Source organism: Macaca fascicularis, chromosome 5 (genome assembly GCF_037993035.2).
Source record: "Macaca fascicularis isolate 582-1 chromosome 5, T2T-MFA8v1.1".
NCBI classification, from domain to species: Eukaryota; Metazoa; Chordata; class Mammalia; order Primates; family Cercopithecidae; genus Macaca; species Macaca fascicularis.
Genome location: NC_088379.1, coordinates 92,273,617 through 92,295,475, shown reverse-complemented (window position 1 = coordinate 92,295,475; position 21,859 = coordinate 92,273,617). Strand labels below are relative to the sequence as shown.

At 37.8% G+C, this 21,859-nt stretch overlaps 1 protein-coding gene across 18 annotated transcripts in view; it reads right to left on the bottom strand.

The window, feature by feature from the left end:
* The window catches only part of PTPN13 (protein tyrosine phosphatase non-receptor type 13), a 229,972-nt gene that overhangs the window by 70,723 nt on the left and 137,390 nt on the right, over positions 1-21,859 (bottom strand). For 17 of the 18 annotated variants that reach the window (XR_012434937.1, XM_045393346.2, XM_065545225.1 and 14 more), the window contains 7 exons: positions 17,302-17,376; positions 17,005-17,179; positions 15,326-15,479; positions 14,910-15,048; positions 14,040-14,192; positions 8,039-8,221; positions 4,747-4,909 (listed from right to left, as the gene is read on the bottom strand). Coding sequence is in view for 17 of the 18 variants with exons in the window: in XM_045393346.2 (XP_045249281.2) it covers positions 4,747-4,909; positions 8,039-8,221; positions 14,040-14,192; positions 14,910-15,048; positions 15,326-15,479; positions 17,005-17,179; positions 17,302-17,376 (1,042 nt within the window). In the remaining variant the exon portion in view is untranslated. Of the gene's footprint in view, positions 1-4,746; positions 4,910-8,038; positions 8,222-14,039; positions 14,193-14,909; positions 15,049-15,325; positions 15,480-17,004; positions 17,180-17,301; positions 17,377-18,391; positions 18,644-21,859 lie in introns of those variants that run through there. The other variant, XM_074040092.1, reaches the window with a different exon arrangement.

Sequence of the window (21,859 nt, the reverse complement as noted above, 5' to 3'; positions counted from 1 at the left end):
ATATCTCAATAATGCTGCTACAGAAAAAAAAAAGCATTTATGGCAAATTATTCCTTTTGTTATTTCACTATTATGCCAAACCCACCTTCTCACTGGGCTGACTTAATGATTTATCTGAGGCAACAGAGGAATGGGAGAATCAAACAGTACTAATCTGTCTGTTTTAGTATCTGTAAATTAACATGATCAGGAAGCAGGGCACCTCTTTATGCTTCAATTTCTTTCACTCCCAAATACACATCCAAAGTTGTCTTATAGAGGCTAAATTTACAGATACTTTATAACAAGTGTTTGGCTATTCTATTTTGTAAGAACCAGTGTCACAGTGATATTTTAATATTTGAGGCTAATAACAAAAGCATTGCAGTATATGTAAATGAAGAATAGGAGTGCAGGATTTCAAATGATTTAGTTTTTCATGCAGTTAGTGACCCACATCACAAGGCACTACCTTTGATCCCCTCTGGAAAGCAGCAATTCTATGTTGTTGCATTCTACATGGAATTAAGTTTGACTGCTACATACAACAACTGGGAACTTCCTTTTATAAAGAAAATGTCTCCCTTGAAGAAAACGGAGGAGGAGGAAGAGGAGACAGAGGAGGAGAGAGGGAGGGGAGGAGGAAGAAAGAAAGAAAATATCAAATGATTACTGACTTAGATTCTTGGATTGTTTCATTTATCTTCTACTTCCTAGGAAGATTAATAATTGATATTTTCTCTCAGGCATAAAGAGGTAGGAAAACATTAAAGGTTTTTAATCTTCATGCATCAGAATTAAGTTTAAAGAAACATGCCTTATTGTCACTAGGAAAATTCAATTATCTCTCTCTGAAATGGAAGTGGGCACCAAGTTACAACAAGACCTTAAAAAACCAAAGATTTTTAAAAATACACCTTCATTAAAAATTCCCATAATCAAGCCGGGCGCCGTGACTCAAGCCTGTAATCCCAGCACTTTGAGAGGCTGAGGCGAGCAGATCACGAAGTCAGGAGATTGAGATCATCCTGGCTAACACGGTGACACCCCGTCTCTACTAAAAATACAAAAAATTAGCCGGGCGTGGTGGCGGGCGCCTGTAGTCCCAGCTACTCAGGAGGCTGAGGCAGGAGAATGGCGTGAACCCGGGAGGTGGAGCTTGCAGTGAGGTGAGATCCGGCCACTGCACTCCAGCCTGGGCGACAGAGCGAGACTCCGTCTCAAAAAAAAAAAAAAAATTCCCATTGTCCCATTGTCATATTTACCTCAAAATATAAAGTTTTTATTAGAGCAAACAACACTATTCTATTTTCATTTACTTTATGAGTTGCCTGTAATCAAACAAGCAAAATGAAGTCTTCAGAAGGAAATGCCTTTACACCCAACAGATTTCTCCATCCTTAAAGAAAATATAGACCAAATTTTGGCAGGAATAAGGATAGCTGGCTCAGTTTAGTCAGCTTTGTGAACATATTAGGGAATAAAAATATATTCAAATCCATTTGTAGCCTCCTCTTGGATATGGGATGGGATCATAAACCAACCATTTATCTGGTGTTTCCTACTGCCTTTTACCTGGAAAGAACTGCAACATGGATTAGAATGAACTTGTATCCTAATATTAATGTTTAAAATTTGAACACAAAGGCTTGCTAGCTCCATACTTAGTCTGCAATTCATACTTCCTAATCTGTTTCTGCTCAGTCCCTGCTACCATTTTGTGATTCCTTATATCGTCAGCTTAATCATATTCTCTTTTTAGGAGAGGGACTTCATTTATTCTCTTATCCCATAGTACTGTGCACTTACAAACAGTAAATGCTCAATAACTGATTAATCTTAAATCCATGCAAATCAGTTCTTGGGAAATTCATCAAACAGAAAGTGTACTGGATTAGGAATTAAGAGATATGACCTCTATATATGACATGAGGGCAAAACACTATCTTCTCTGAACCTGTTTTTCCATTAGTAAAATTTTGAACTTAATGACCTGTAAGGTTCTAGCACCAATATTCTATGACTCTAAAGAAGCAGCATACATTTGTTAGCCCATTAACCTCCCACAGATAACACCAGTTGTTTTCACTTGTAGTACAAATAAATAGGCAGACAGTTACTTATAAGCCAAGGGGAAAGATACAGATCACACCATCTTAAAGTGCTTTCACATATGAGAGCAAGGATACATGGCTGTTGTGATCCTGGGGGTAAACCTGTGATACATATATATATACACAACAGTATCCCCAGCCCCCACTCCATGGATGAAGAAATTGAGATTCCAAAAAGTCACTTACTTTGCTAAGGTCATTCATTCATCTACTACTACTGCTGCTGCTGCTGCTGCTACTATTACCGCTATTACATAGTGTAGCAGCATATAGTATAGTAGTAGTACTATCTTCTAGTGGTAAAACAATGTTGATGATGGTGATGACAATAATGATAATGAATACTTCAGTAAATATTTACTGAATATTTTTTGCCAGGTAGTTTTAAAGGGCTCTACATGTATGAATTCATTTTCGTTTCACAACTTTCTGATATAGGTATTATCTTACGGTAATCATTTTATAGATGAAGTAACTAAGGCAAAAAGTTTAAGTAGCTTGCCCAAGGTTTTAGGGCTTGTAAGTAACACAGCCTAGTTTACCACTGGCAATTTGGCTCCTGAGCTCATGCTCTTAACTGCTATACTATATTGTTCTTCAGTATAAGAAATGTTGAGGATGAGAGACTAACTTCAAACTTCTGTCTTCTGATTCTGTTCATTATACTACAACCGTAACGAAGTAACCTTCAGTTGTTATGGATTGTACTGAATAGAATATTAGTCAAAGTAAGAACGGTGATGGCTCTAATAGGTCTGATATTTCACTATACTTTGAAAATATATAAGAGCATATAAACTTTCTAGCAGAGCAAAGTAGAAAGAGAATAATGAGATTACTTTATAGCAGTGGTTATTGTATTTTAGCATGTGTAAAAATCATTACTGAGTTGGGAGGCCAAGGCGGGCAGATCATGGTCAGGAGTTTGAGACCATCCTGGCCAACATGGTGAAATCCTATCTCTCCTAAAAATACAAAAATTAGCTGGGCATGGTGGCAGGTGCCTGTAATCCCAGCTACTCTGGAGGGTGAGGCAGGAAAATCGCTTGAACCAGAAGGCAAAGGTTGCAGTGAGCCGAGACTGCACCAAAACAAGATTTCGACAAGAGAAAAACTCTGTCTTAAAAAAAAAATAAAATAAAATAATAATTACTGAGGAAAGCCTGTTAAAGTACATATTCTAGGGTCCAAATTCCCAAAGACTGTAGCTCTCTGAGTTTTATGTAAGTTCCCGGAATCTTCATTTTAAATCAGCATACAACCTCTACCCCCATCATGATTCTGAAAGGTTGAGAAACATCTAGTCATAGGTTGCCATCACCTCAGTCTGCTTTTATGGGGAAAATATTTTCTGAATATGAAACAGTTTGGGTAAAGAATTCATAGGATCCTGCTGCACAAGGTCATCAGTGCTATTCCATTAAATTTTTAAATCACATACTTCTGACTGTTTCACTTATACCTGTAATAATTTACTATGCAGAATTAAATTTTGTATAATTTTAATCTCTAATTGCAGAAATCACCAAATCAGTTTTATCTCTCTGAAATATAAACATTTCAGTTCTGATTGAGATATTTTTTCAGAGTCAGATTAGTTTCTTCTGCTGACTCCTTTTCAAAAGAAAGTAAAACCATTCTCCTGACCATTTATATTAGGCACTATGATTATCCATCTCAATCTCAGAACAGGGACGCACCCAAGTAAAACAAATAGGTGGTAAATCTGCCACCCAGAAAACTATACAGTGTGTCTCTTCACTGTCCTGTTCTGGGTGCATACTTCCCCCATCGTCTGCCTTGTTTCCTATATTCTTTTCCTCATCTCTAAAGCCCTTCCATTTATTTTAAAACTACTTGCATTATTTTTATCCTTCATATCCAATTCAAGTGCCACCTGTCCAGTACTCTAGTCTCTGATTTCCCTCTTCTAACAGTATAGGTCATAAAGTCTGTACAATATAATCTGTTATTGAAATCCTGAACTTTTATTTATTTATTTTTTTGAGACGGAGTCTGGCACTGTCACCTGGATTGGAGTGCAGTGATGCCATCTCAGCTCACTGTAACCTCTGCCTCCCAGGTTCAAATGATTCTTCTGCCTCAGCCTCCCAAGTAGGTGGGATTACAGGTGCCCACTACCACACCTGGCTAATTTTTTGTATTTTTAGTAGAGACGGGGTTTCACCACGTTTGCCAGACTGGTCTCAAACTCCTGACCTCGTGATCCACCCGCCTCGCCCTCCCAAAGTGCTGGGATTACAGGCGTAAGCCACCGTGCCTGGCTGAAATCCTGAACTTCTACTGTGTATTGCTGTTTCAAGCATGTTGGTCTTACCTTTCAAAATATTGGATAAGTTTACTGAGGGTAGAGAACATGGCCCAAACTTTTATAATGTTTACATCAACTAGCCTTTCATTGCTAAGCACAAAATGGACATTTCAACAGGTACTCCCTAGGAGTCTTCTCTCAGGGTGAACATGAAGTTGAAATAGTGGTTTCATCTGTGACACCTTTATAGACTTGATTTAGCCATTTAACATGTATATACACTGTAAGTTTTCATCCTAAACATGGCAGTTCTTTTAAAACTTGATGGCAAAAATTCTGCATATTCCCAGGAGTCATCTGAAATAGTCTGTTTCTCCTTACCAATATCTTGGGCATCTTGGTTGCTCTGTCTTGCTCTCATCTGTAGCTGGAACTTATGCTGGGAAGAGCAGAGGTGCAGCAGGTACTGGCATACCTTACCGTTGTCTGTCTGGAAGGCATGTTTTATTCCATCTGATGTATTTTGCAATGTGATTTTCTTTTTCTACAATATTAACCAGGGGTATTCATAATTATAATAAGTAGAGATATTATTTATATTTCCTGTTATTAGGCACTGGGTGTTGACTTACATCTAATATAAATATAATCCTATATAGTCATGTATCACTTAACAATAAAGATATGTTCCAAGAAATACATCATTAGGTGATTTTGTCATTGTGCAAACATCCTGAAGTGCACTTATACAAACTTAGATGGGATAGCTTACTACTACACACCTAGACCATATGGTGTAGCCTATTGCTCCTAGGCTTCAAACCTGTATAGCCTACTAAATACTGTGGCAACTGCTTGTGTAGTATATATCTAAACACAGAAAAGGTGTGGTAAAGGTACAACATTATAATCTTATGGGACCACCATTGCTCATGGTCAGTTGTTGACCGAAAAGTCATTACATGGCACATGACTGTATTATTATAAACAAATGCAAGAAATAAATTAATTTTGTTTGCCACTTTCAGAAATTGTAGCCTAAATCTAGATTGTATATATCAGTCATCAACAAAGGAAACTGATTCCTTTGATAAGATTATTGATATTTTGAATTTATGGTAATGTTTACAAACACCAAAACTGTTTGGAAAGGAAATAATAAATACGTGTTCTACTCTATTGGGTAAAGAAAATGAAAGTTTAACAAGATTTTTTTATTAATATATAACAATAAGAGCTGTGATTCAGTCAAGTAGAGTCTGGGTGGCACAAAGGCTGAATAGAAGTTGTGGAAAATTAAAGAAAATGTGAGATGGAGAGGTACTGGTAACATAACTGCTGGGTTGAGAGATAAAACACATTCATATTTAGAGATAGTGATTTGTGCCAAATATAGGGAAAGTAGGAGAATCACCAAATCAGTTTCATCTCTCTGAAATTTCTTGAGAAATGAACATCTCTTGTGGAAGAGAGCATACTCAAATTTGTGACCTATATGGTGAGGCTTGCTGGTGACCCATGCCTTAAGAGACCTGTGTTCAACATGTCGGGGATCTAAGACTAGTATCACTGGAGAATCACTTAAGTTCAGTTAGACTGTACTCTAGCTCTTGGCCACTGTGCAGATTATTCTACTTCATGTCCTTTGTCTTTACTTCAAATGTGGAAATAGGCATGGAAAAACCAAATTTAGTAGGCTTATAAGAGTTGTAATAATAAGAGTATTACCCAGACTTCAATCATGTCATCTTTACAATTTCTAGCCTTGGTTATTTATAAATTTTTCAATGGACTTTTCTTACTTGTATAAATTCAAAGAAACTTTAGAAATAAAACAACGTTGCTAAATTCTAGCTAGATATTGTTGCCAATTAAAGCTCCAGGATTAAATCTGTTTTCTTTGTTAGAAACAGAAATCAGTAAGTATTAGAGAGGAGCTAAAGATACAGTAGCAACAAACTAGTATCTTGATTATCAGTAGTATACCAAGTAAATCTTCAAATACTTGGAGAACATTTTTTCTTTCCTAACAAACATACCACTTAACCACTGTCAAGGAATTTGCAAAGACACTGAACTCTATAGTTGTAAAACTCTCTCACTGATTCAAGCATTAACATGAAAGAATCTTCTTAATTGATCAGTCAAAAGAACTACAGAACCAGTACCTATAATAAAACACCCAAAGGCAGCAAAGATCACACACACAAAAATGCAGAGATAGGTTAGAGGTTCATATTAATTATGAAAAGTGATAGTATAGATGATTTAATATCTAAGAAAGATGTATAGTTTTGAAACACATACGAAGAATATTTGATTCTCTCCAAGTGTTAATGGATGGACTGGATAAGAAATGTGCTTGAGAGAACTCAGTTGTGAGATATGAGAAGACAAATGGTAACTTTTCCACTTCCCCAGAGGTTAGCAGAAATAAAAAGGAGGGTTAAAAAAATAGAGTTCTGTGTTAGAGAAAGAACTTCAGGATAAATGAATGCTATTAAATATAGGAATAATTTGAGTGGGAATGTGAACTATTCTCTATTCCCGCAGATCTTTAAAAATGAACGAATCACGGCTAGTTCTATATATGGGCGTCAGTGTGGTAGCTTGGCAAATTACATAGAGCTGAATGCTGTGTGATTATTTGACTTGTCGCCTTTTCAAAATGGTCCAAACTGGATTTCTACTTAATTAATCTAAGGTTTCCTTCAGACGTGGGCTCTGCCAGCATTTCCACTGGGGGAAGGTAAATTAAACCCAGGTAATTTCCTGGTCCTGACAATCTTGAGAAGATGTGGGTGGTCCGGAGAACATATTATTTGGCAATCTTGTGATATCTCTTGGTTTCAATCAATTAACCATTAGGTCTAGAAATGGTCTCAGGGTTGAAGATTATCCAGATTCATCAGGACCTTGGTAATTACATAAACACTGTTTTGCTAAGACTATACTTTAGCCTAAATATGAACTAAAGGTATCAGTAGTTCCTGAATACCACTAGGAAAACAAACATCTGAACATATTAATATTTTTTATTCATCTCTGAAGTTGGCCAATGGAACTTTAATGTTCAGGTATCCCAACTAGGTCCAAAATCAAAATATGCCTTTATCGCTAACTATCTTCCATAAGCATATTATTTTCTAAAAATCATTTTCTAACTTTATCTCTATAGAGAGCTGTACACCAAAAATCTAAAACTGCAGAAAGTCCTGGGACTAATTCATAAAATCCAGTAAGTCTCTGTACCTCTGAGATTCAAATAACAGTTGCTACGAGGGGGTTTACTATTGGGCCAGACAAGGTTCACTAGGGTTAAGATAATTATCTATCTTAAAAATATTAGGAGGATTTCTCCATGTGAGACGTTACAACCCTAAAATAAGTTCTGACTTATTCAGAGAATTCAACCTGGTTGTAATTTAACTAAAGTTAATTGAGTATATAACCAGTCAGGAATGTGTAATAATCTTAAAAATCACCTGTTGATAAAACAGACATAAATAAAATCTCAATAATACTTTCTACAACTACAAAGGAAGAGTTAAATAGTATTAAGATGTATTATCCCCATTGAATGGCAGAGTCTAAGGAAAGTCTGTTAATATGTTATACTGGAAGTTGGTAATAACATTTGAAAATATAATGAAAAGAGGTTAAATGGACATACAGAAAAAGATATTTTCTTGGTTTCCCTCCATGGAAAGCGAAGGACCAATGTGCGCACTCCATTGTGAACTTCAAACACAAGGACACCTTTAGAACAGACTCCAAGCAATATTCCTGTTTGTGACTTTTTCTCAGGGTGCACTCGGTGAAAATGAACTCCATATTCTGTCAGTCTTTGGCAGACCTGTTGGAATAATACCATACCATAGCAACACACTTTGGTAAATGGTGACATAAAGCTGTATGATATGGTTTAGCTGTGTCCCCACCCAAATCTCATCTTGAATTCCCATGTGTTATAGGAGGGACCCATTGGGAGGTAATTGAATCATGGGGGCAGGTCTTTCCTGTGTTGTTCTCATGATAATGAATAAGTCTTATGAGATCTGATGATTTTAAAAAGGGGAGTTTCCCTGTACAAGCTCTCTTCTCTTGTCTGCCTCCATGGGAGACATGCCTTTCACCTTCTGCCATGAGTGTGAGGCCTCCTCAGTCACATGGAACTGTAAGTCCATTAAATCTCTTTCTTTTGTAAATTGCATTCTCTCAGGTATGTCTTTATCAGCAGCGTGAAAATGAATTAATACAGCAGATGGGTACCAGTAGAGTGGGGCATGGCTGAAAAGATACCTGAAGATGTGGAAGTGACTTTGGAACTGGGTAACAGGTAGAGGCTGGAACAGTTTGGAGGGCTCAGAAGAAGACAGGAAAATGTGGGAAAGTTTGGAACTTTCTAAAGACTAGTTGAATGGCTTTGACAAAAATGCTGATGGTGATATGAACAATAAGGTCCAGGCTGAGGTGGTCTCAGATGGAGATGAGGAACTTGTTGGGAACCCATTGGGAACTGGAGCAGAGGTGACTCTTGTTATTTTATTTTATTTTTTTCAGCAAAGAGATTGGCAGCATTTTGCCCTTTCCCTAGAGATTTGTGGAACTTTGAACTTGAGAGAGATGATTTAGAGTATCTGGCAGAACAAATTTCTAAGCAGCAAAGCATTCAATATGTGACTTGGGTGCTGTTAAAGGCATTCAGTTTTAAAAGGGAAACAGGGCATAAAAGTTTGGAAAATTTGCAGCCTGACAATGTGATAGAAAGAAAATTCCATTTTCTGAGGAGAAATTCAAGCTGGCTGCAGAAATTTGCATAAGTAGCAAGAAGCCAAATGTTAATTACCAAGACAATGGGCAAAAGGTCTCCAGGGCATGTCAGAGACCTTTGTGGCAGCCCCTCCCATCGCAGGCCTGGAGGTTTAGGAGAAAAAAATGGTTTTGTGGGCCAGGCCCAGGGTCCCTCTGCTGCGTAGAATCTAGGGACTTGGTGCCCTGCATCCTAGTCACTCCAGCTGTGACTAAAAGGGGCCAAGGTACAGCGTGGCCTGTTGTTTCAGAGGCCGGAAGCCCCAAGCCTTGGCAGCTTCCACATGGTGTTGAGCCTGTGGGTGCAGAGAAGTCAAGAACTGAGGTTTGGGAACCTTCGCCTAGATTTCAGAGGATGTATGGAAACTCCTGGATCCCAGGGAGACATTTGCTGCAGGGGCGGGGCCCTCATGGTGAACCTCTGCTAGGGCAGTAGGGAAGGGAAATGTGGGGCTGGAGCCTGCACAGAGAGTCCCAATTGGAACACCACCTAGTGGAGCTGTGAGAAGAAGGCCACTGTCCTCCAGACTCCAGAATGGTAGATCCAATGACAGTTTGCACCATGCATCTGGAAAAGCCACAGATACTCAACACCAGCCCATGAAAGCAGCCAGGAGGGGGGCTATACCCTGCAAAGCCACAGGGGCAAAGCTGCCCAAGACCTTGGGAGCCCACCTCTTGCATCAGCGTGACCCAGATGTTAGACATGCAGTCTAAGGAGATCATTTTGCAGCTTTAAGGTTTGACTGCCTTGCTGGATTTTGGACTTGCATGGGACCTGTAGCCCTTTTGTTTTGGCCAATATCTCCCATTTGGAATGGCTGTATTTACCCAATGCCTGTACCTCCATTGTACCTAGGAAGTAACTAACTTGCTTTTGATTTTATAGGCTCATAGGCAAAAGGGACTTGCCTTATCTCAGATGAGACTTTGGACTATGGACTTTTGAGCTAATGCTGAAATGAATTAAGACTTTGGAGAACTGTTGGCAAGGCATGATTGGTTTTGAAATGTGAGGACATGAGATTTGGGAGGGGCCAGAAGCGGAACATGGTTTGGCTGTGTCCCCACACAAATCTCATCTTGAATTTCCACATGTTGTGGGAGGGACCCAGTGGGAGGTAAGTGGATCATGGGGACAGGTCTTTCCCATGCTGTTCTCATAATAGTGAGTAAGTCTCACAAGATCTGATGGTTTTAAGAGAGGGAGTTTCCCTGTACAAGCTATCTTCTCTTGTCTGCCACCATGTGAGACCTTCCACCACGATTGTGAGGCCTCCCCAGCCATGTGGAACTGTAAGTCCATTAAACCTGTTTCTTTTTAAATTGCCCAGTCTTGGGTATATGTCTTTATCAGCAGTGTGAAAAAGGACTAACACACTGTATCAATGTAGTTTAATGTGGAAAGGATAATCTTTTCAACAAAGGTTACTGGAACAACTGTATATCCACATGCCAAAAAAGTGAATTTCAACCCTTACTTCACCCTACATACGAAATGTAACCAAAAATGGATTACAGACCTAAATACAGGCACTAAAAGCATAAAACTTAGAAAGTATTTGTGACCCTGGGTTGGGCAAAAATTTCTTAGATGGAACATAAAAACCATAAACTAGAAAATAAAAAAACTGGAAACTTCATTAACATTGAAAACTTGCTCATCAAGAGTTAATGTTGGCCGGCGCAGTGGCTCACGCCTGTAATCCCAGCACTTTGGGAGGCCAAGGCAGGCAGATTACTTGAGGCTAGGAGTTTGAGACCAGCCTGGCCATCATGACAAAATCCTATCCCTATGAAAAATACAAAAATTAGCCAGGGGTGGTGGTGCACGCCTGTAATCCAAGCTACTCAGGAGGCTGAGGCAGAAGCATCACTTGAACCTGGGAGGTAGTGGCTGCAGTGAGCCAAGATTGCACCACTGCATTCCAGCCTGGGCAACTGAGTGAGACTCTTAAAAATAAAAAAGAAGAGTCAATGTTAAGAAAATGTAAGGCAAGCCACAGACTAGGAGTAAATATATGTAAAACATATATCTGATAAAAGACTTGTATGCAGAATATTTAAAGAACATGTACTTCTCAACAGTAAGGAAACATATAACCAGTTACAAAAGGGGGTAAAAGGTTTCATTCGACACATCAATAAAGATGGTATATAAATAGCAAATAAACACATGAAAAGATGGGTCAACGTAAATAGTAATGAGGCAAGTACAAATTAAAACCATAATAATATACCACTACTCACCTATTTCAAATGTTAAAGTGAAAAAGACTGAAACTACCAAGTGTTGTCAAGGATGTGGAGCAACTGAAATTCACACACTATTGGTAGGACTGTAAAACTGTACAACGATTTTGGAAAACAGTTTGGAAGTTTCTTACAAAGTTAAACACGTACTTACCATAGGTCCCAGCAATCCTATTGGTAGATATTTACTCAGGAGAAATAAAAATTGTGTTCACAGAAAAATGTGAACTGGAATGTTTATAACAGCTTTATATCTATCAACTAATGAAAAGAATAAACAAATTATACATTTGCACAAATAAAAACTACTCAGAAAAAAAAGAAAAGAAACTACTGATATATACCACACCATGGATGAATCTTAAAAGTATTATTCTAGGCCAGGCACAGTGGCTCACGCCTGTAATCCCAGCACTTTGGGAGGCCGAGGCAGGCAGATCACAAGGTCAAGAGATTGAGACCATCCTGGCCAACATGGTGAAACCATGTTTCTACTAAAAACAAAAAAAATTAGCCGGGCGTGGTGGCACGTGCCTGTAGTCCCAGCTACTCAAGAGGCTGAGGCAGGAGAATGTTTGAACCCGGGAGACGGAGGTTGCAGTGAGCCGAGATCATGCCACTGCACTCCTGCCTGGAGACAGAGTGAGACTCCGTCTCAAAAACAGAAACAAAAAGAAGTATTATTCTAAGTGAAAGAAGCCAGACATGAAAGACTGTATATTATTTTTTACATGACATTCTAGAAAAAAAAAATACTACGGTAATAGTAGATCAGTAGTTGCTAAGGGTTAGAGGTAGGGGGAGGGGACTGACTATAAAGAGACATGAGAGAACTTTATGTATTCGAAATATGCTGTATCAGGAGTTGGTAAGCTTTTTCTGTAAAGGGTCAGATAGTAAATATTTCAGGCTTTGTGGATCATATGATCTTTATTGTAATGACTGGACTTTGTGGTTGTAGTATGAATGCAGATACAGATGATATATTAAAAAATGAGTATGGACTAGTTCCAATAAAACTATTTATAGAACAGGCAGGCCACAGTTTGCTAACCCTTGTTCTCAAGATTGTGGTGCTGAACTGTATATATATTTTTATATTTTATTTTACTTTACTGTTTTATTTTATTTTGAGATGGGGTCTCATTCTGTTGCTTAGACTGGAACCCAGTGACAAGATCAAAGCATACTGCAGCCTCAAACTCCCAGGCTCAAGTGATCCTACATCAGCCTCTCAACCAGCTGGGATTATAGACATGCATAACTATGCCCAAGCTCAATGGCATATATATTTTAAAAACTCACCGAACACATAAAAATGGTAAATTTTATTGTATATAAATTATACTTCAATAAAGCAGATTTACAAAAGATATTTCAAAAGCAACATAATATATAGCAAAAGTGAAGCCTTAGAAGGTTGTGTTAACAAGATAAAACTTCTTAAGTTAGAAGAAAGATGCTGAAGTTAAAGGGAAATGAAGTAACAGAATATATTATTAGAAGGAATAGGGCAACCTAATATTCATTAGGCATGCTAATTACAGGGAGAAAACTGAAACTTAGAGAAGTTAAATACATTGTCCAAGGTCACTCAGCTAGTTGAAATAAGAATTCAAATGCAAGACTGTCTGCCTGCAAATCCTCATGCAAATTCTTTTCACTGCGCCAATCTGCCTTCTACCTTTATTAATAAAATTATAATGTAACTTCTTACTTTCTACAAGTATAAAAATGTAATAACTAAGAAAAGTGTAGGTCCATAATTTAATATCTTTAAATTTAGACTCAAACAGAACAAACCATCTTGCCTTTCTTTCTTTCCATGAACACTAGATGAAAGGTAATGTAAGTCTGTGAATAAAATCCTGTCATAAATTTTCACAGGGCTGGGAAACTTGGTTTCTTTCTATATGTAGCAGCGAATGGAAGGCATACTGTTACATCCTAGGAAGCTAAAACAGAAGAATGTTCTGAAAATTTGTCTTTTCAATAGAACACTATCTTATATTTGCTATTTGCATTGGAAGTTTACATGGTACTATTTTTCTTGATCATAAATGCACTATTTATCTGAGGTCATATAGAAGCTGGTTATAGGTCTAATAGAACTGTAACCTAATAAGTCATTTTTTTTCTGACTCTCTACCCCCATCTACATTAATTGGCATTTAGTGGGAAGACCATTTTTAAAGGATGTAACTGAATTTTAAGCCTTTTGAGAAAAAGCAAAACAAATAATTCTAGAATCAGTAGGAACTTGCCTCTCTTATCAAGCCATTCACCAAATTCATTTGCTTCTTCTGTATAATGTATTTTGATTTTGAGTATGGAATAAGATAAAAGCATAGGATTAACAGCCAGATAGAGATGGGTTCAAATCATATTTGCCCCATGTCTCTGGGAACATTACATTTCCTCTTTGAGCCTCATTTCCCTTTTTTACAAAATGGGAATTAAAATATCATAATTTTAGTCAGCAATAAATGAGATGAGATTATGCACAGTATCAGTTTTTGGCACTTGAACTCTTAGATATGTGTCCTCTAACACTTCTTGCCTACTTGAAAAAGATATAAAGCTTATCATTTGTAATCTTGCATGCTTACCTTTAAAAATTCTAACTCTGTCTCTTTTTCAGAAGCTCCCACATAGGTATTATGCAATTTGGGTAACTCTTCTTTGATATAGGATAAATCTAGTTTCTCCATCACTCTGGCGGGCAAATAGTGCTCCATTCTAAAGTAAGACACACCATGAACCTAGAAAAAAGAATGTTTTCATAAGCAATTGCTTGCCCTTTATTGGAATAAATCCTCTTCTATCTTAAAGAAGTTCTTGCTTTGGCTAAGAGATGAAGTACTTCTATTTCTACATCTCTCTCTGAGGAATGAGTTTTAGAAGAAATGCGTCAGTCTTTCTTTTTTTATTCACTGAGATAAAATGACTGAACTGATTAGCAAGCTTGATGAGTGTGACATTCAAGGGCCTCATATCACTATAGTTTAGGATGAACGTTGTGAAGGATGCTGCTCCAGTGGCACAGCTTCTAGCCCCTTGCCTCCTCTTAGATCACTTTTATTTAGAAACATCAGACTTTAAGTATACTGTGAGTTCTCCATACAGTAAGCTCTGCCAGGCTGCCAGCCCATTATGTGGAAGGCAGAAGATCCTTTTAATTTATATTTAACTAATAACTCCTGTGTCTAGTCTCTGTAGGTTAGAACTTGGGAGAAGGAGTAAGTGGTAGATATTCCTAAACTCCAAAACAGGATAACTTTAAACAGGAAAAAAAAATCCCACACTTCATGATTTTATATAATTGATATACATGGAGTGCGTGGTCATTTTGAGGTACCAAAGAAGCCTCTAAATCTTCAGATCTAAACATCAAACACGTGAATTATGTTTAGTCATTAACTATGTTAAAGGTAAGAACACCAAACAAAAATGGGCCTGGAAAAAAACATAAATCTTACCTCTGGTTGATAATCTCCATACTCAGCCTGGAGAGCCAAGGATGCCAGCAATAAGGAAGTCTCATCATCACAGTGCATCCTTTCCTCCAAAATATCTTTTCGAAGCTGAAGGTAATACTGATGACATGTCAGAGTATGTCTAAAAAAACAAATACACAGACATCTTGGTCTTTGATTTTGAATACTATGGTGATTTTTATTATAGGCATGTAAGGTTAGTTTCCATGAGTTTATTATTAAGCTTATTATTAAGCTTTTAAGGCATAAGGATTAAAGAAACTGTGTTGAAGGAAATATTACTTTTATGATAAAGCAGACATTATCATTGATTGGAATCAAGTAATTCAGTATCAGTAAGCAAAGGGTCAAAAGACCAGTGTCCGAAAGGAGCAAAAGAGAAACCCTTATGTACTCACTGTATTAGACTAACATCATCCACAAAAAATTTAATTCTGAAAAACAAAGTAAAATTAACAGTGGCTTTGGTCTTTTTCTTTGGTTCTTCTTTCCATCCCTCTGGGGCCACTTTGGTTAATTTTAAGTCAGGATCAACAAAGAAATATTCATTATCTAAAACAGAATGAGAAAAATATTCAGATAAAATAAAAACTACTTTAGTGTTTTCTTCTGATTTCTTCACTTTTTGGTCAGACTTGCATAAAAGAGTATCATATGAGAATATAAATACAAGACTGTTAAAAATGTGGCAGGCAGGGAGCTCTGAGACACTCCATTTAGATGGGAGCCAATATGGCCCACTCTTTTAAGAATGGCAGCTCTAAAGACATACAGTCCTAGATTCAACACCTGGCCACAACATTTACTATCTATATGACACTGGATATATTATTTTACCTCTCTAGACATCAGTTCTCTTGTCTTTAAAATCAGGATAGTGGTAATCCTCGCTTTACAGCATTGTTATAAGGATCAAATGACATAATGAATAAAAACACTTGTTAAAGCACACAGTATATGGTAAACATTTAATAAATATTAGCTAGTACTTATTATTATTGAGCTACCAGCTGAAACCTGGGAGGAATGACATTCATCATTTTATTTTTTAATGTCATTAGTTAACTATTATTTACTCTCTCCAAATAAAAGAATTACTCAATACAATTTGATTTGAGCAGAATCTGTAAGAAAGTAGGTATAGTATAAACAGAAATTTGGATGAACTGAATCAACTTCATGTAGACAATACTGACTGATTAGTCTAAAAGTAAAATTAGTAGTGATAGAACATCAGTAGGTACTAATTGACTATTTATTGGATGAGTCTACAGCATAAATTATTCATTTTTAAGGCACAATAATTCAATAATCTATATTAAGGGAAATATTTCTTTTAGGATACAGAAGATATTATGAGCTTATAGAGTTTTAGGATCCTTTAACCTGTCAGTTGTCATTTATGGTACTTTGCTGTCTAAGCTTTCCAAGTTAAATTCTGAGGTAAAGAGGAATCTGAAATATTAAAGAGTAACTTACAAATATGATTTATTTAAAAAGGAGACAAATTCCAAAAACTTTCTTACTCCTCTGGCAACTCTAACTGGTAAGTAGGAGAGGCTTCTACTGAAGCTGTGTCTTAGACCACCGTGGTTGTGAACATCATGGAGTTAAGTGGATACAATATTTAAAAGATATGTGAAATAACTAATTATAATTGACATTTTTAAAAGTCACTATGATTTTAGGATAGTAGGCTAAATAAATTGATGTGGAAATTCAGAAATAGGGTCTTGCTATATAATCAGACTCATATTAGGATACTAATTTCTAGAGTATACATGTAGGCCATTAACATAGAAAATGGTCCCTGAAATATAATTAAAATCTATTTTTATATAACCATAGCAAAAAATTTAAAAAAACTTCCCAGTCAGATACAGAAGGTGCCTAACAAACACAGCTATTAAAACAATGAAAGTATCTGAGAGAAGAAAGGGAGTTCATAACTCACTTCTACTGACTAGTTCATTTAGTTACTAATTGTCAAAATGAGGTCAGGCATGGTAACAAACATAGGAAGTCAGCTTGTTGCTAAGTTTCTATACTGTACTCTGAATACAAAATGTCTTGGTACCTTTGAGGGTAGCTAAAGCAAACAAATGATGCTCTACTAAGCCAATATGCGCCACAACCATATCAAACACATCTTTACATATAGTTTTGGTATCACAGGTCAGTTCCAGTCTCTGCCCGTTCAGAAGCATTATGTTTACTTTCCTTCGGTTATCCTCATTCTTCCCTTTCTTAGTCTACAATTGAAAAAATAAATGGCATTCATCAAAATAAGCATTATTAAAATTTTAACTGTTTTTTAGCATTAAATTACTGAAATTATTTTCTAAGTGTGACACAAATTGGTTTTATTACTTACAAGAATAGACCGTGGCAAATCCAAAGATATAAATGGTTCAATTGTCATTTTCACAAACTCAGGGCCAAAGAAATTCTGCAAATCACATAAGCAGAATCAATAGTTTTTACTATTTATTCTAGTTTTTTCCTTGAAAGGAAAAATAATGTAACAATAATAAATTACTTATGAAACTATAAAATCACCACATTAGAACTAGGTGATCTAAAAAAAAGTTGAAGCTTTCAAGAAGACGGTATACCGGAATTTACCAAGAACAGAAATAAATGGAGTATGCCTTACATTAACTTTAAACAAGTTTTTCCCCATCTTTGTTTTCTACTATTGATGCCGATGTCAAAAATAATGCCTGACCTTTATACTGTTTTACAGCGTTTTCACTATTTGGCATCCAGATAGACTCAGACTCAAAAAAAAAAAAATAGTATTCAAGAAGTAATAAAGAGTTATTAAGCTCATATAAGGATTTGGTTTAATATTGCTAATGCATGAAGTGATTGAACAGAATCTCATTGTCTTAGAAAGTGACATTCAGCCTAAAATAGATCGTAGGGTAGGTGTGGTGGCTCACAACTAATCCCAGTGCTTTGGGAGGCTGAGGCAGGAGGATCACTTGAGGCCAGGAGTTTGAGACCAACCTGGGCAACACAGTTAGAACCTGTTTCTACAAAAAATAAAAAAGTAGCTGGGCACTGTCGTGCATGCCTGTAGTTCAGCTACTTAGGAGGCTGAGGCCAGAGGATAACTTGAGCCCAGGAGTTCCAGGCTGCTGTGAGGTATAATCATACCACCACACTCCAGCCTCGCCAACAAAGTAAGACCCTGCCTCTAAAAAAATTAAAAGCAAACAGACAAAAACAAAAAAAAACTGGTCATAGTTAAAAGACGTCTACTTTGTGTCTATATATATTTACCTGTAATCACTATCTTGGAAACCTATGACACTGTACTTTTTGTTTTAAATAGTGGCAACTAGGGATAGTATCAGTCACATAGTCTCTGACCCCTGTTAATGTCACCAGCAAGAAAATATCTCAGGAAATAAAGGACTCATGAGATGGGGAAAGTGGAGTGCAAACTCTGTACTTACTGCTTCTCAATCTATGATTTCCCTTTTCTCCTCTTGTATATTCTGGGGTTTTGGCCAAAGGGGAGAACTAGTTTAGGAGACAGTTTAAAACAAGTTAGACTCTGGGTGGGAGAAGGTTTGAGAAAAGACTTAAAGATTATATCTTAATGGGCAAAAGGTAGAATGAAACCAGGGCTAATCTTAAGGCCAGAGGCAGGTGGTTTGCATGTATGTGTAGGTGTGTGCTTGAACTAATGGATGTTACCAGAGTTTCATTTTTGTTGGTTTCTTCTTTGCATTTGGTTGTACAGCGCATTGATTGTTTGCTGTAGGAATTCTATTCAATTTAATTGACTGTGTAACACGTGACAGATAACATTTATGTAAAAGTAAACGTTTAACATAAGGGGCTTATTAATATTCAATGAACCAATAGGACACATTTTAAGCAAGAATAGAAATAGAGTAGAAAGAATGAAAGTGGAAGACGGCCAAATAGGAAGAGCTCCAGTCTGCAGCTCCCAGCGTGATCGACACAGAAGATGGGTGATTTCTGCATTTCCAACTGAGGCACCTGGTACATCTCATAGGGATTGGTTGGACAGTGGGTGCAGCCCTTGGGGGGCAAGCTGAAGCCGGTGGGGAGTGGGGTGTTGCCTCACCCAGGAAGCCCAAGTGGTAGGGGGATTTCCTTTTCCTAACCAAGGGAAGCTGAGACAAACTGCACCTGGAACAACAGAACACTCCCACCCAAATACTGCACTTTGCCCACAGTCTTAGCAACCAGCAGACCAGGAGATTTTCTCCTGTTCCTGGCTCGACAGGTCCCACAACCATGGAGCCTTGCTCACTGCTGGCACAGCAGTCTGAGATCAACTTGCAAGGCTGCAGCCTGGTGGCGGAAGGGATGTCCGCCATTGCTGAGGCTTGAGTAGGTAAACAAAGCGGCTGGGAAGCTCGAACTGGGTAGAGCCCACTGCAGCTCAGCAAGGCCTGCTGCCTCTATAGACTCCACCTCTGTGGGCAGGGCATAGCTGAACAAAAGGCAGCAGAAAATTCTGCAGACTTAAACATTCCTGTCTGACAGCTCTGAAGAGAGCAGTGGTTCTCCCAGCATGGCATCTGAACTCTGAGAATGGGTCCTTGACCCCCCCCATAGCCTAACTGGGAGACACCTCCCAGTAGGGGCTGACAGACACCTCATACAGTTGGGTGCCCCTCTGGGACAAAGCTTCCAGAGGAAGGATCAGGCAGCAATATTTGCTGTTCTGCAGCATCCACTGGTGATACCCAGGCAAACAGGGTCTGGAGTGGACCTCCAGCAAACTCCAAAAGACCTGCAGCTGAGGGATCTGACTATTAGAAGAAAAACTAGCAAACAGAAAGGAATAGCATCAATATCAACAAAAAAGGACATCTACAACAAACCCCATCTGTAGGTCACCAACATCAAAGACCAAAGGTAGATAATACCACAAAGATGGGGAGAAACCAGAGCAGAAAAGCTGAAAATTCTAAAAACCAGAGTGCCTCTTCTCCTCCAAAGGATCGCAGCTCCTCACCAGCAACAGAACAAAGCTGGATGGAGAATGACTTTGACAAGTTGACAGAAGTAGGTTTCAGAAGCTTGGTAATAACAAACTTTGAGCTAAAGGAGCATGTTCAAACCCATTGCAAGGAAGCTAAAAACCTTGCAAAATGGTTAGATGAATGGCTAACTAGAATAAACAGTGTAGAGAAGACCTTAAAAGACCTGATGGAGCTGAAAACCATGGCACAAGAACTTTGTGACACATGCACAAGCTTCAATAGCTGATTTGATCAAGTGGAAGAAAGGGTATCACTGATTGAAGATCAAATTAATGAAATAAAGCGAGAAGGCAAGTTTACAGAAAAAAAGAGTAAAAAGAAACGAACAAAGCCTCCAGGAAATATGGGACTATGTGAAAAGATCAAATCTACCTATGACTGTGTACCAGAAAGTGACGGGGAGAATGGAAGCAAGCTGGAAAACACTCTTTAGGATACTATTCAGGAGAACTTCCCCAACCTAGCAAGGCAGGCCAACATTCAAATTCAGGAAATACAGAGACCACCACAAAGATACTCCTTGAGAAGAACAATCCCAAGACACATAATTGTCACATTCACCAAGGTTGAAATGAAGGAAAAAATGTTAAGGGCAGACAGAGAGAAAGGTCAGGTTACCCACAAAGGGAAGCCCAACAGACTAACAGCAGATCTCTCTGCAGAAACCCAACAAGCCAGAAGAGAGTGGTGGCCAATATTCAATATTCTTAAAGAAAAGAATTTTCAACCCAGAATTTCATATCCAGCCAAACTAAGCTTCATAAGTTAAGGAGAAATAAATTCCTTTGCAGACAAGCAAATGCTGAGAGATTTTTGTCACCACCAGGCCTGCCTTACAAGAGCTCCTGAAGGAAGCACTAAACATGGATAGGAACAACCAGTACCAGCCACTGCAAAAACATGCCAAATTGTAAAAACCATCGATGCTATGAAGAAATTGCCCCAATTAATGGGCAAAATGACCAGATAACATCATAATGACAGGATCAAATTCACACATAACAATATTAACCTTAAATGTAAATGGGCTAAATGCCCCAATTAAAAGATACAGACTGGCAAATTGGATAGTCAAGACTCATTGGTGTGCTGTATTCAGGAGACCCATCTCACATGCAGAGATACACATAGGCTCAAAATAAAGGGATGGAGGAAGATCTACCAAGCAAATGGAAACCAAAAAAAAAAAAAAAAAAAAAAAAAAAAAAAAGTGGGGGTTGCAATTCTAGTCTCTGATAAAACAGACTTTAAACCAACAAAGATCAAAAGAGACAAAGAAGGCCATTACATAATGGTAAAGGGATCAATTCAACAAGAAGAGCTAAATATCCTAAATATATATGCACCCAAGACAGGAGCACCCAGATTCATAAAGCAAGTCTTTAGAGACCTACAAAGAGACTTAGACACCCACACAACAATAATGGGAGACTTTAATACCCCACTGTCAATATTAGATCAACGAGACAGAAGGTTAACAAGGATATCCAGGACTTAAACTCAGCTCTGCAACAAGTGGACCTAATAGACATCTACAGAACTCTCCACCCCAAATCAACAGAATATACATTCTTCTCAGCACCACATCACACTTATTCTAAAATTGACCACACAATTGGAAGTAAAGCACTCTTCAGCAAATGTAAAAGAACAGAAATCACAACAAACTGTCTCTCAGACCACAGTGTGATCAAATTAGAACTCAGGATTAAGAAACTCACCCAAAACCACACAACTGCATGGAAACTGAACAACCTGCTCCTGAATGACTACTGCGTACATAACGAAATGAAGGCAGAAATAAAGATGTTCTTTGAAACCAATGAGAACAAAGACACAATGTACCAGAATCTCTGGGACACATTTAAAGCAGTGTGTAGAGGGAAATTTATAGCACTA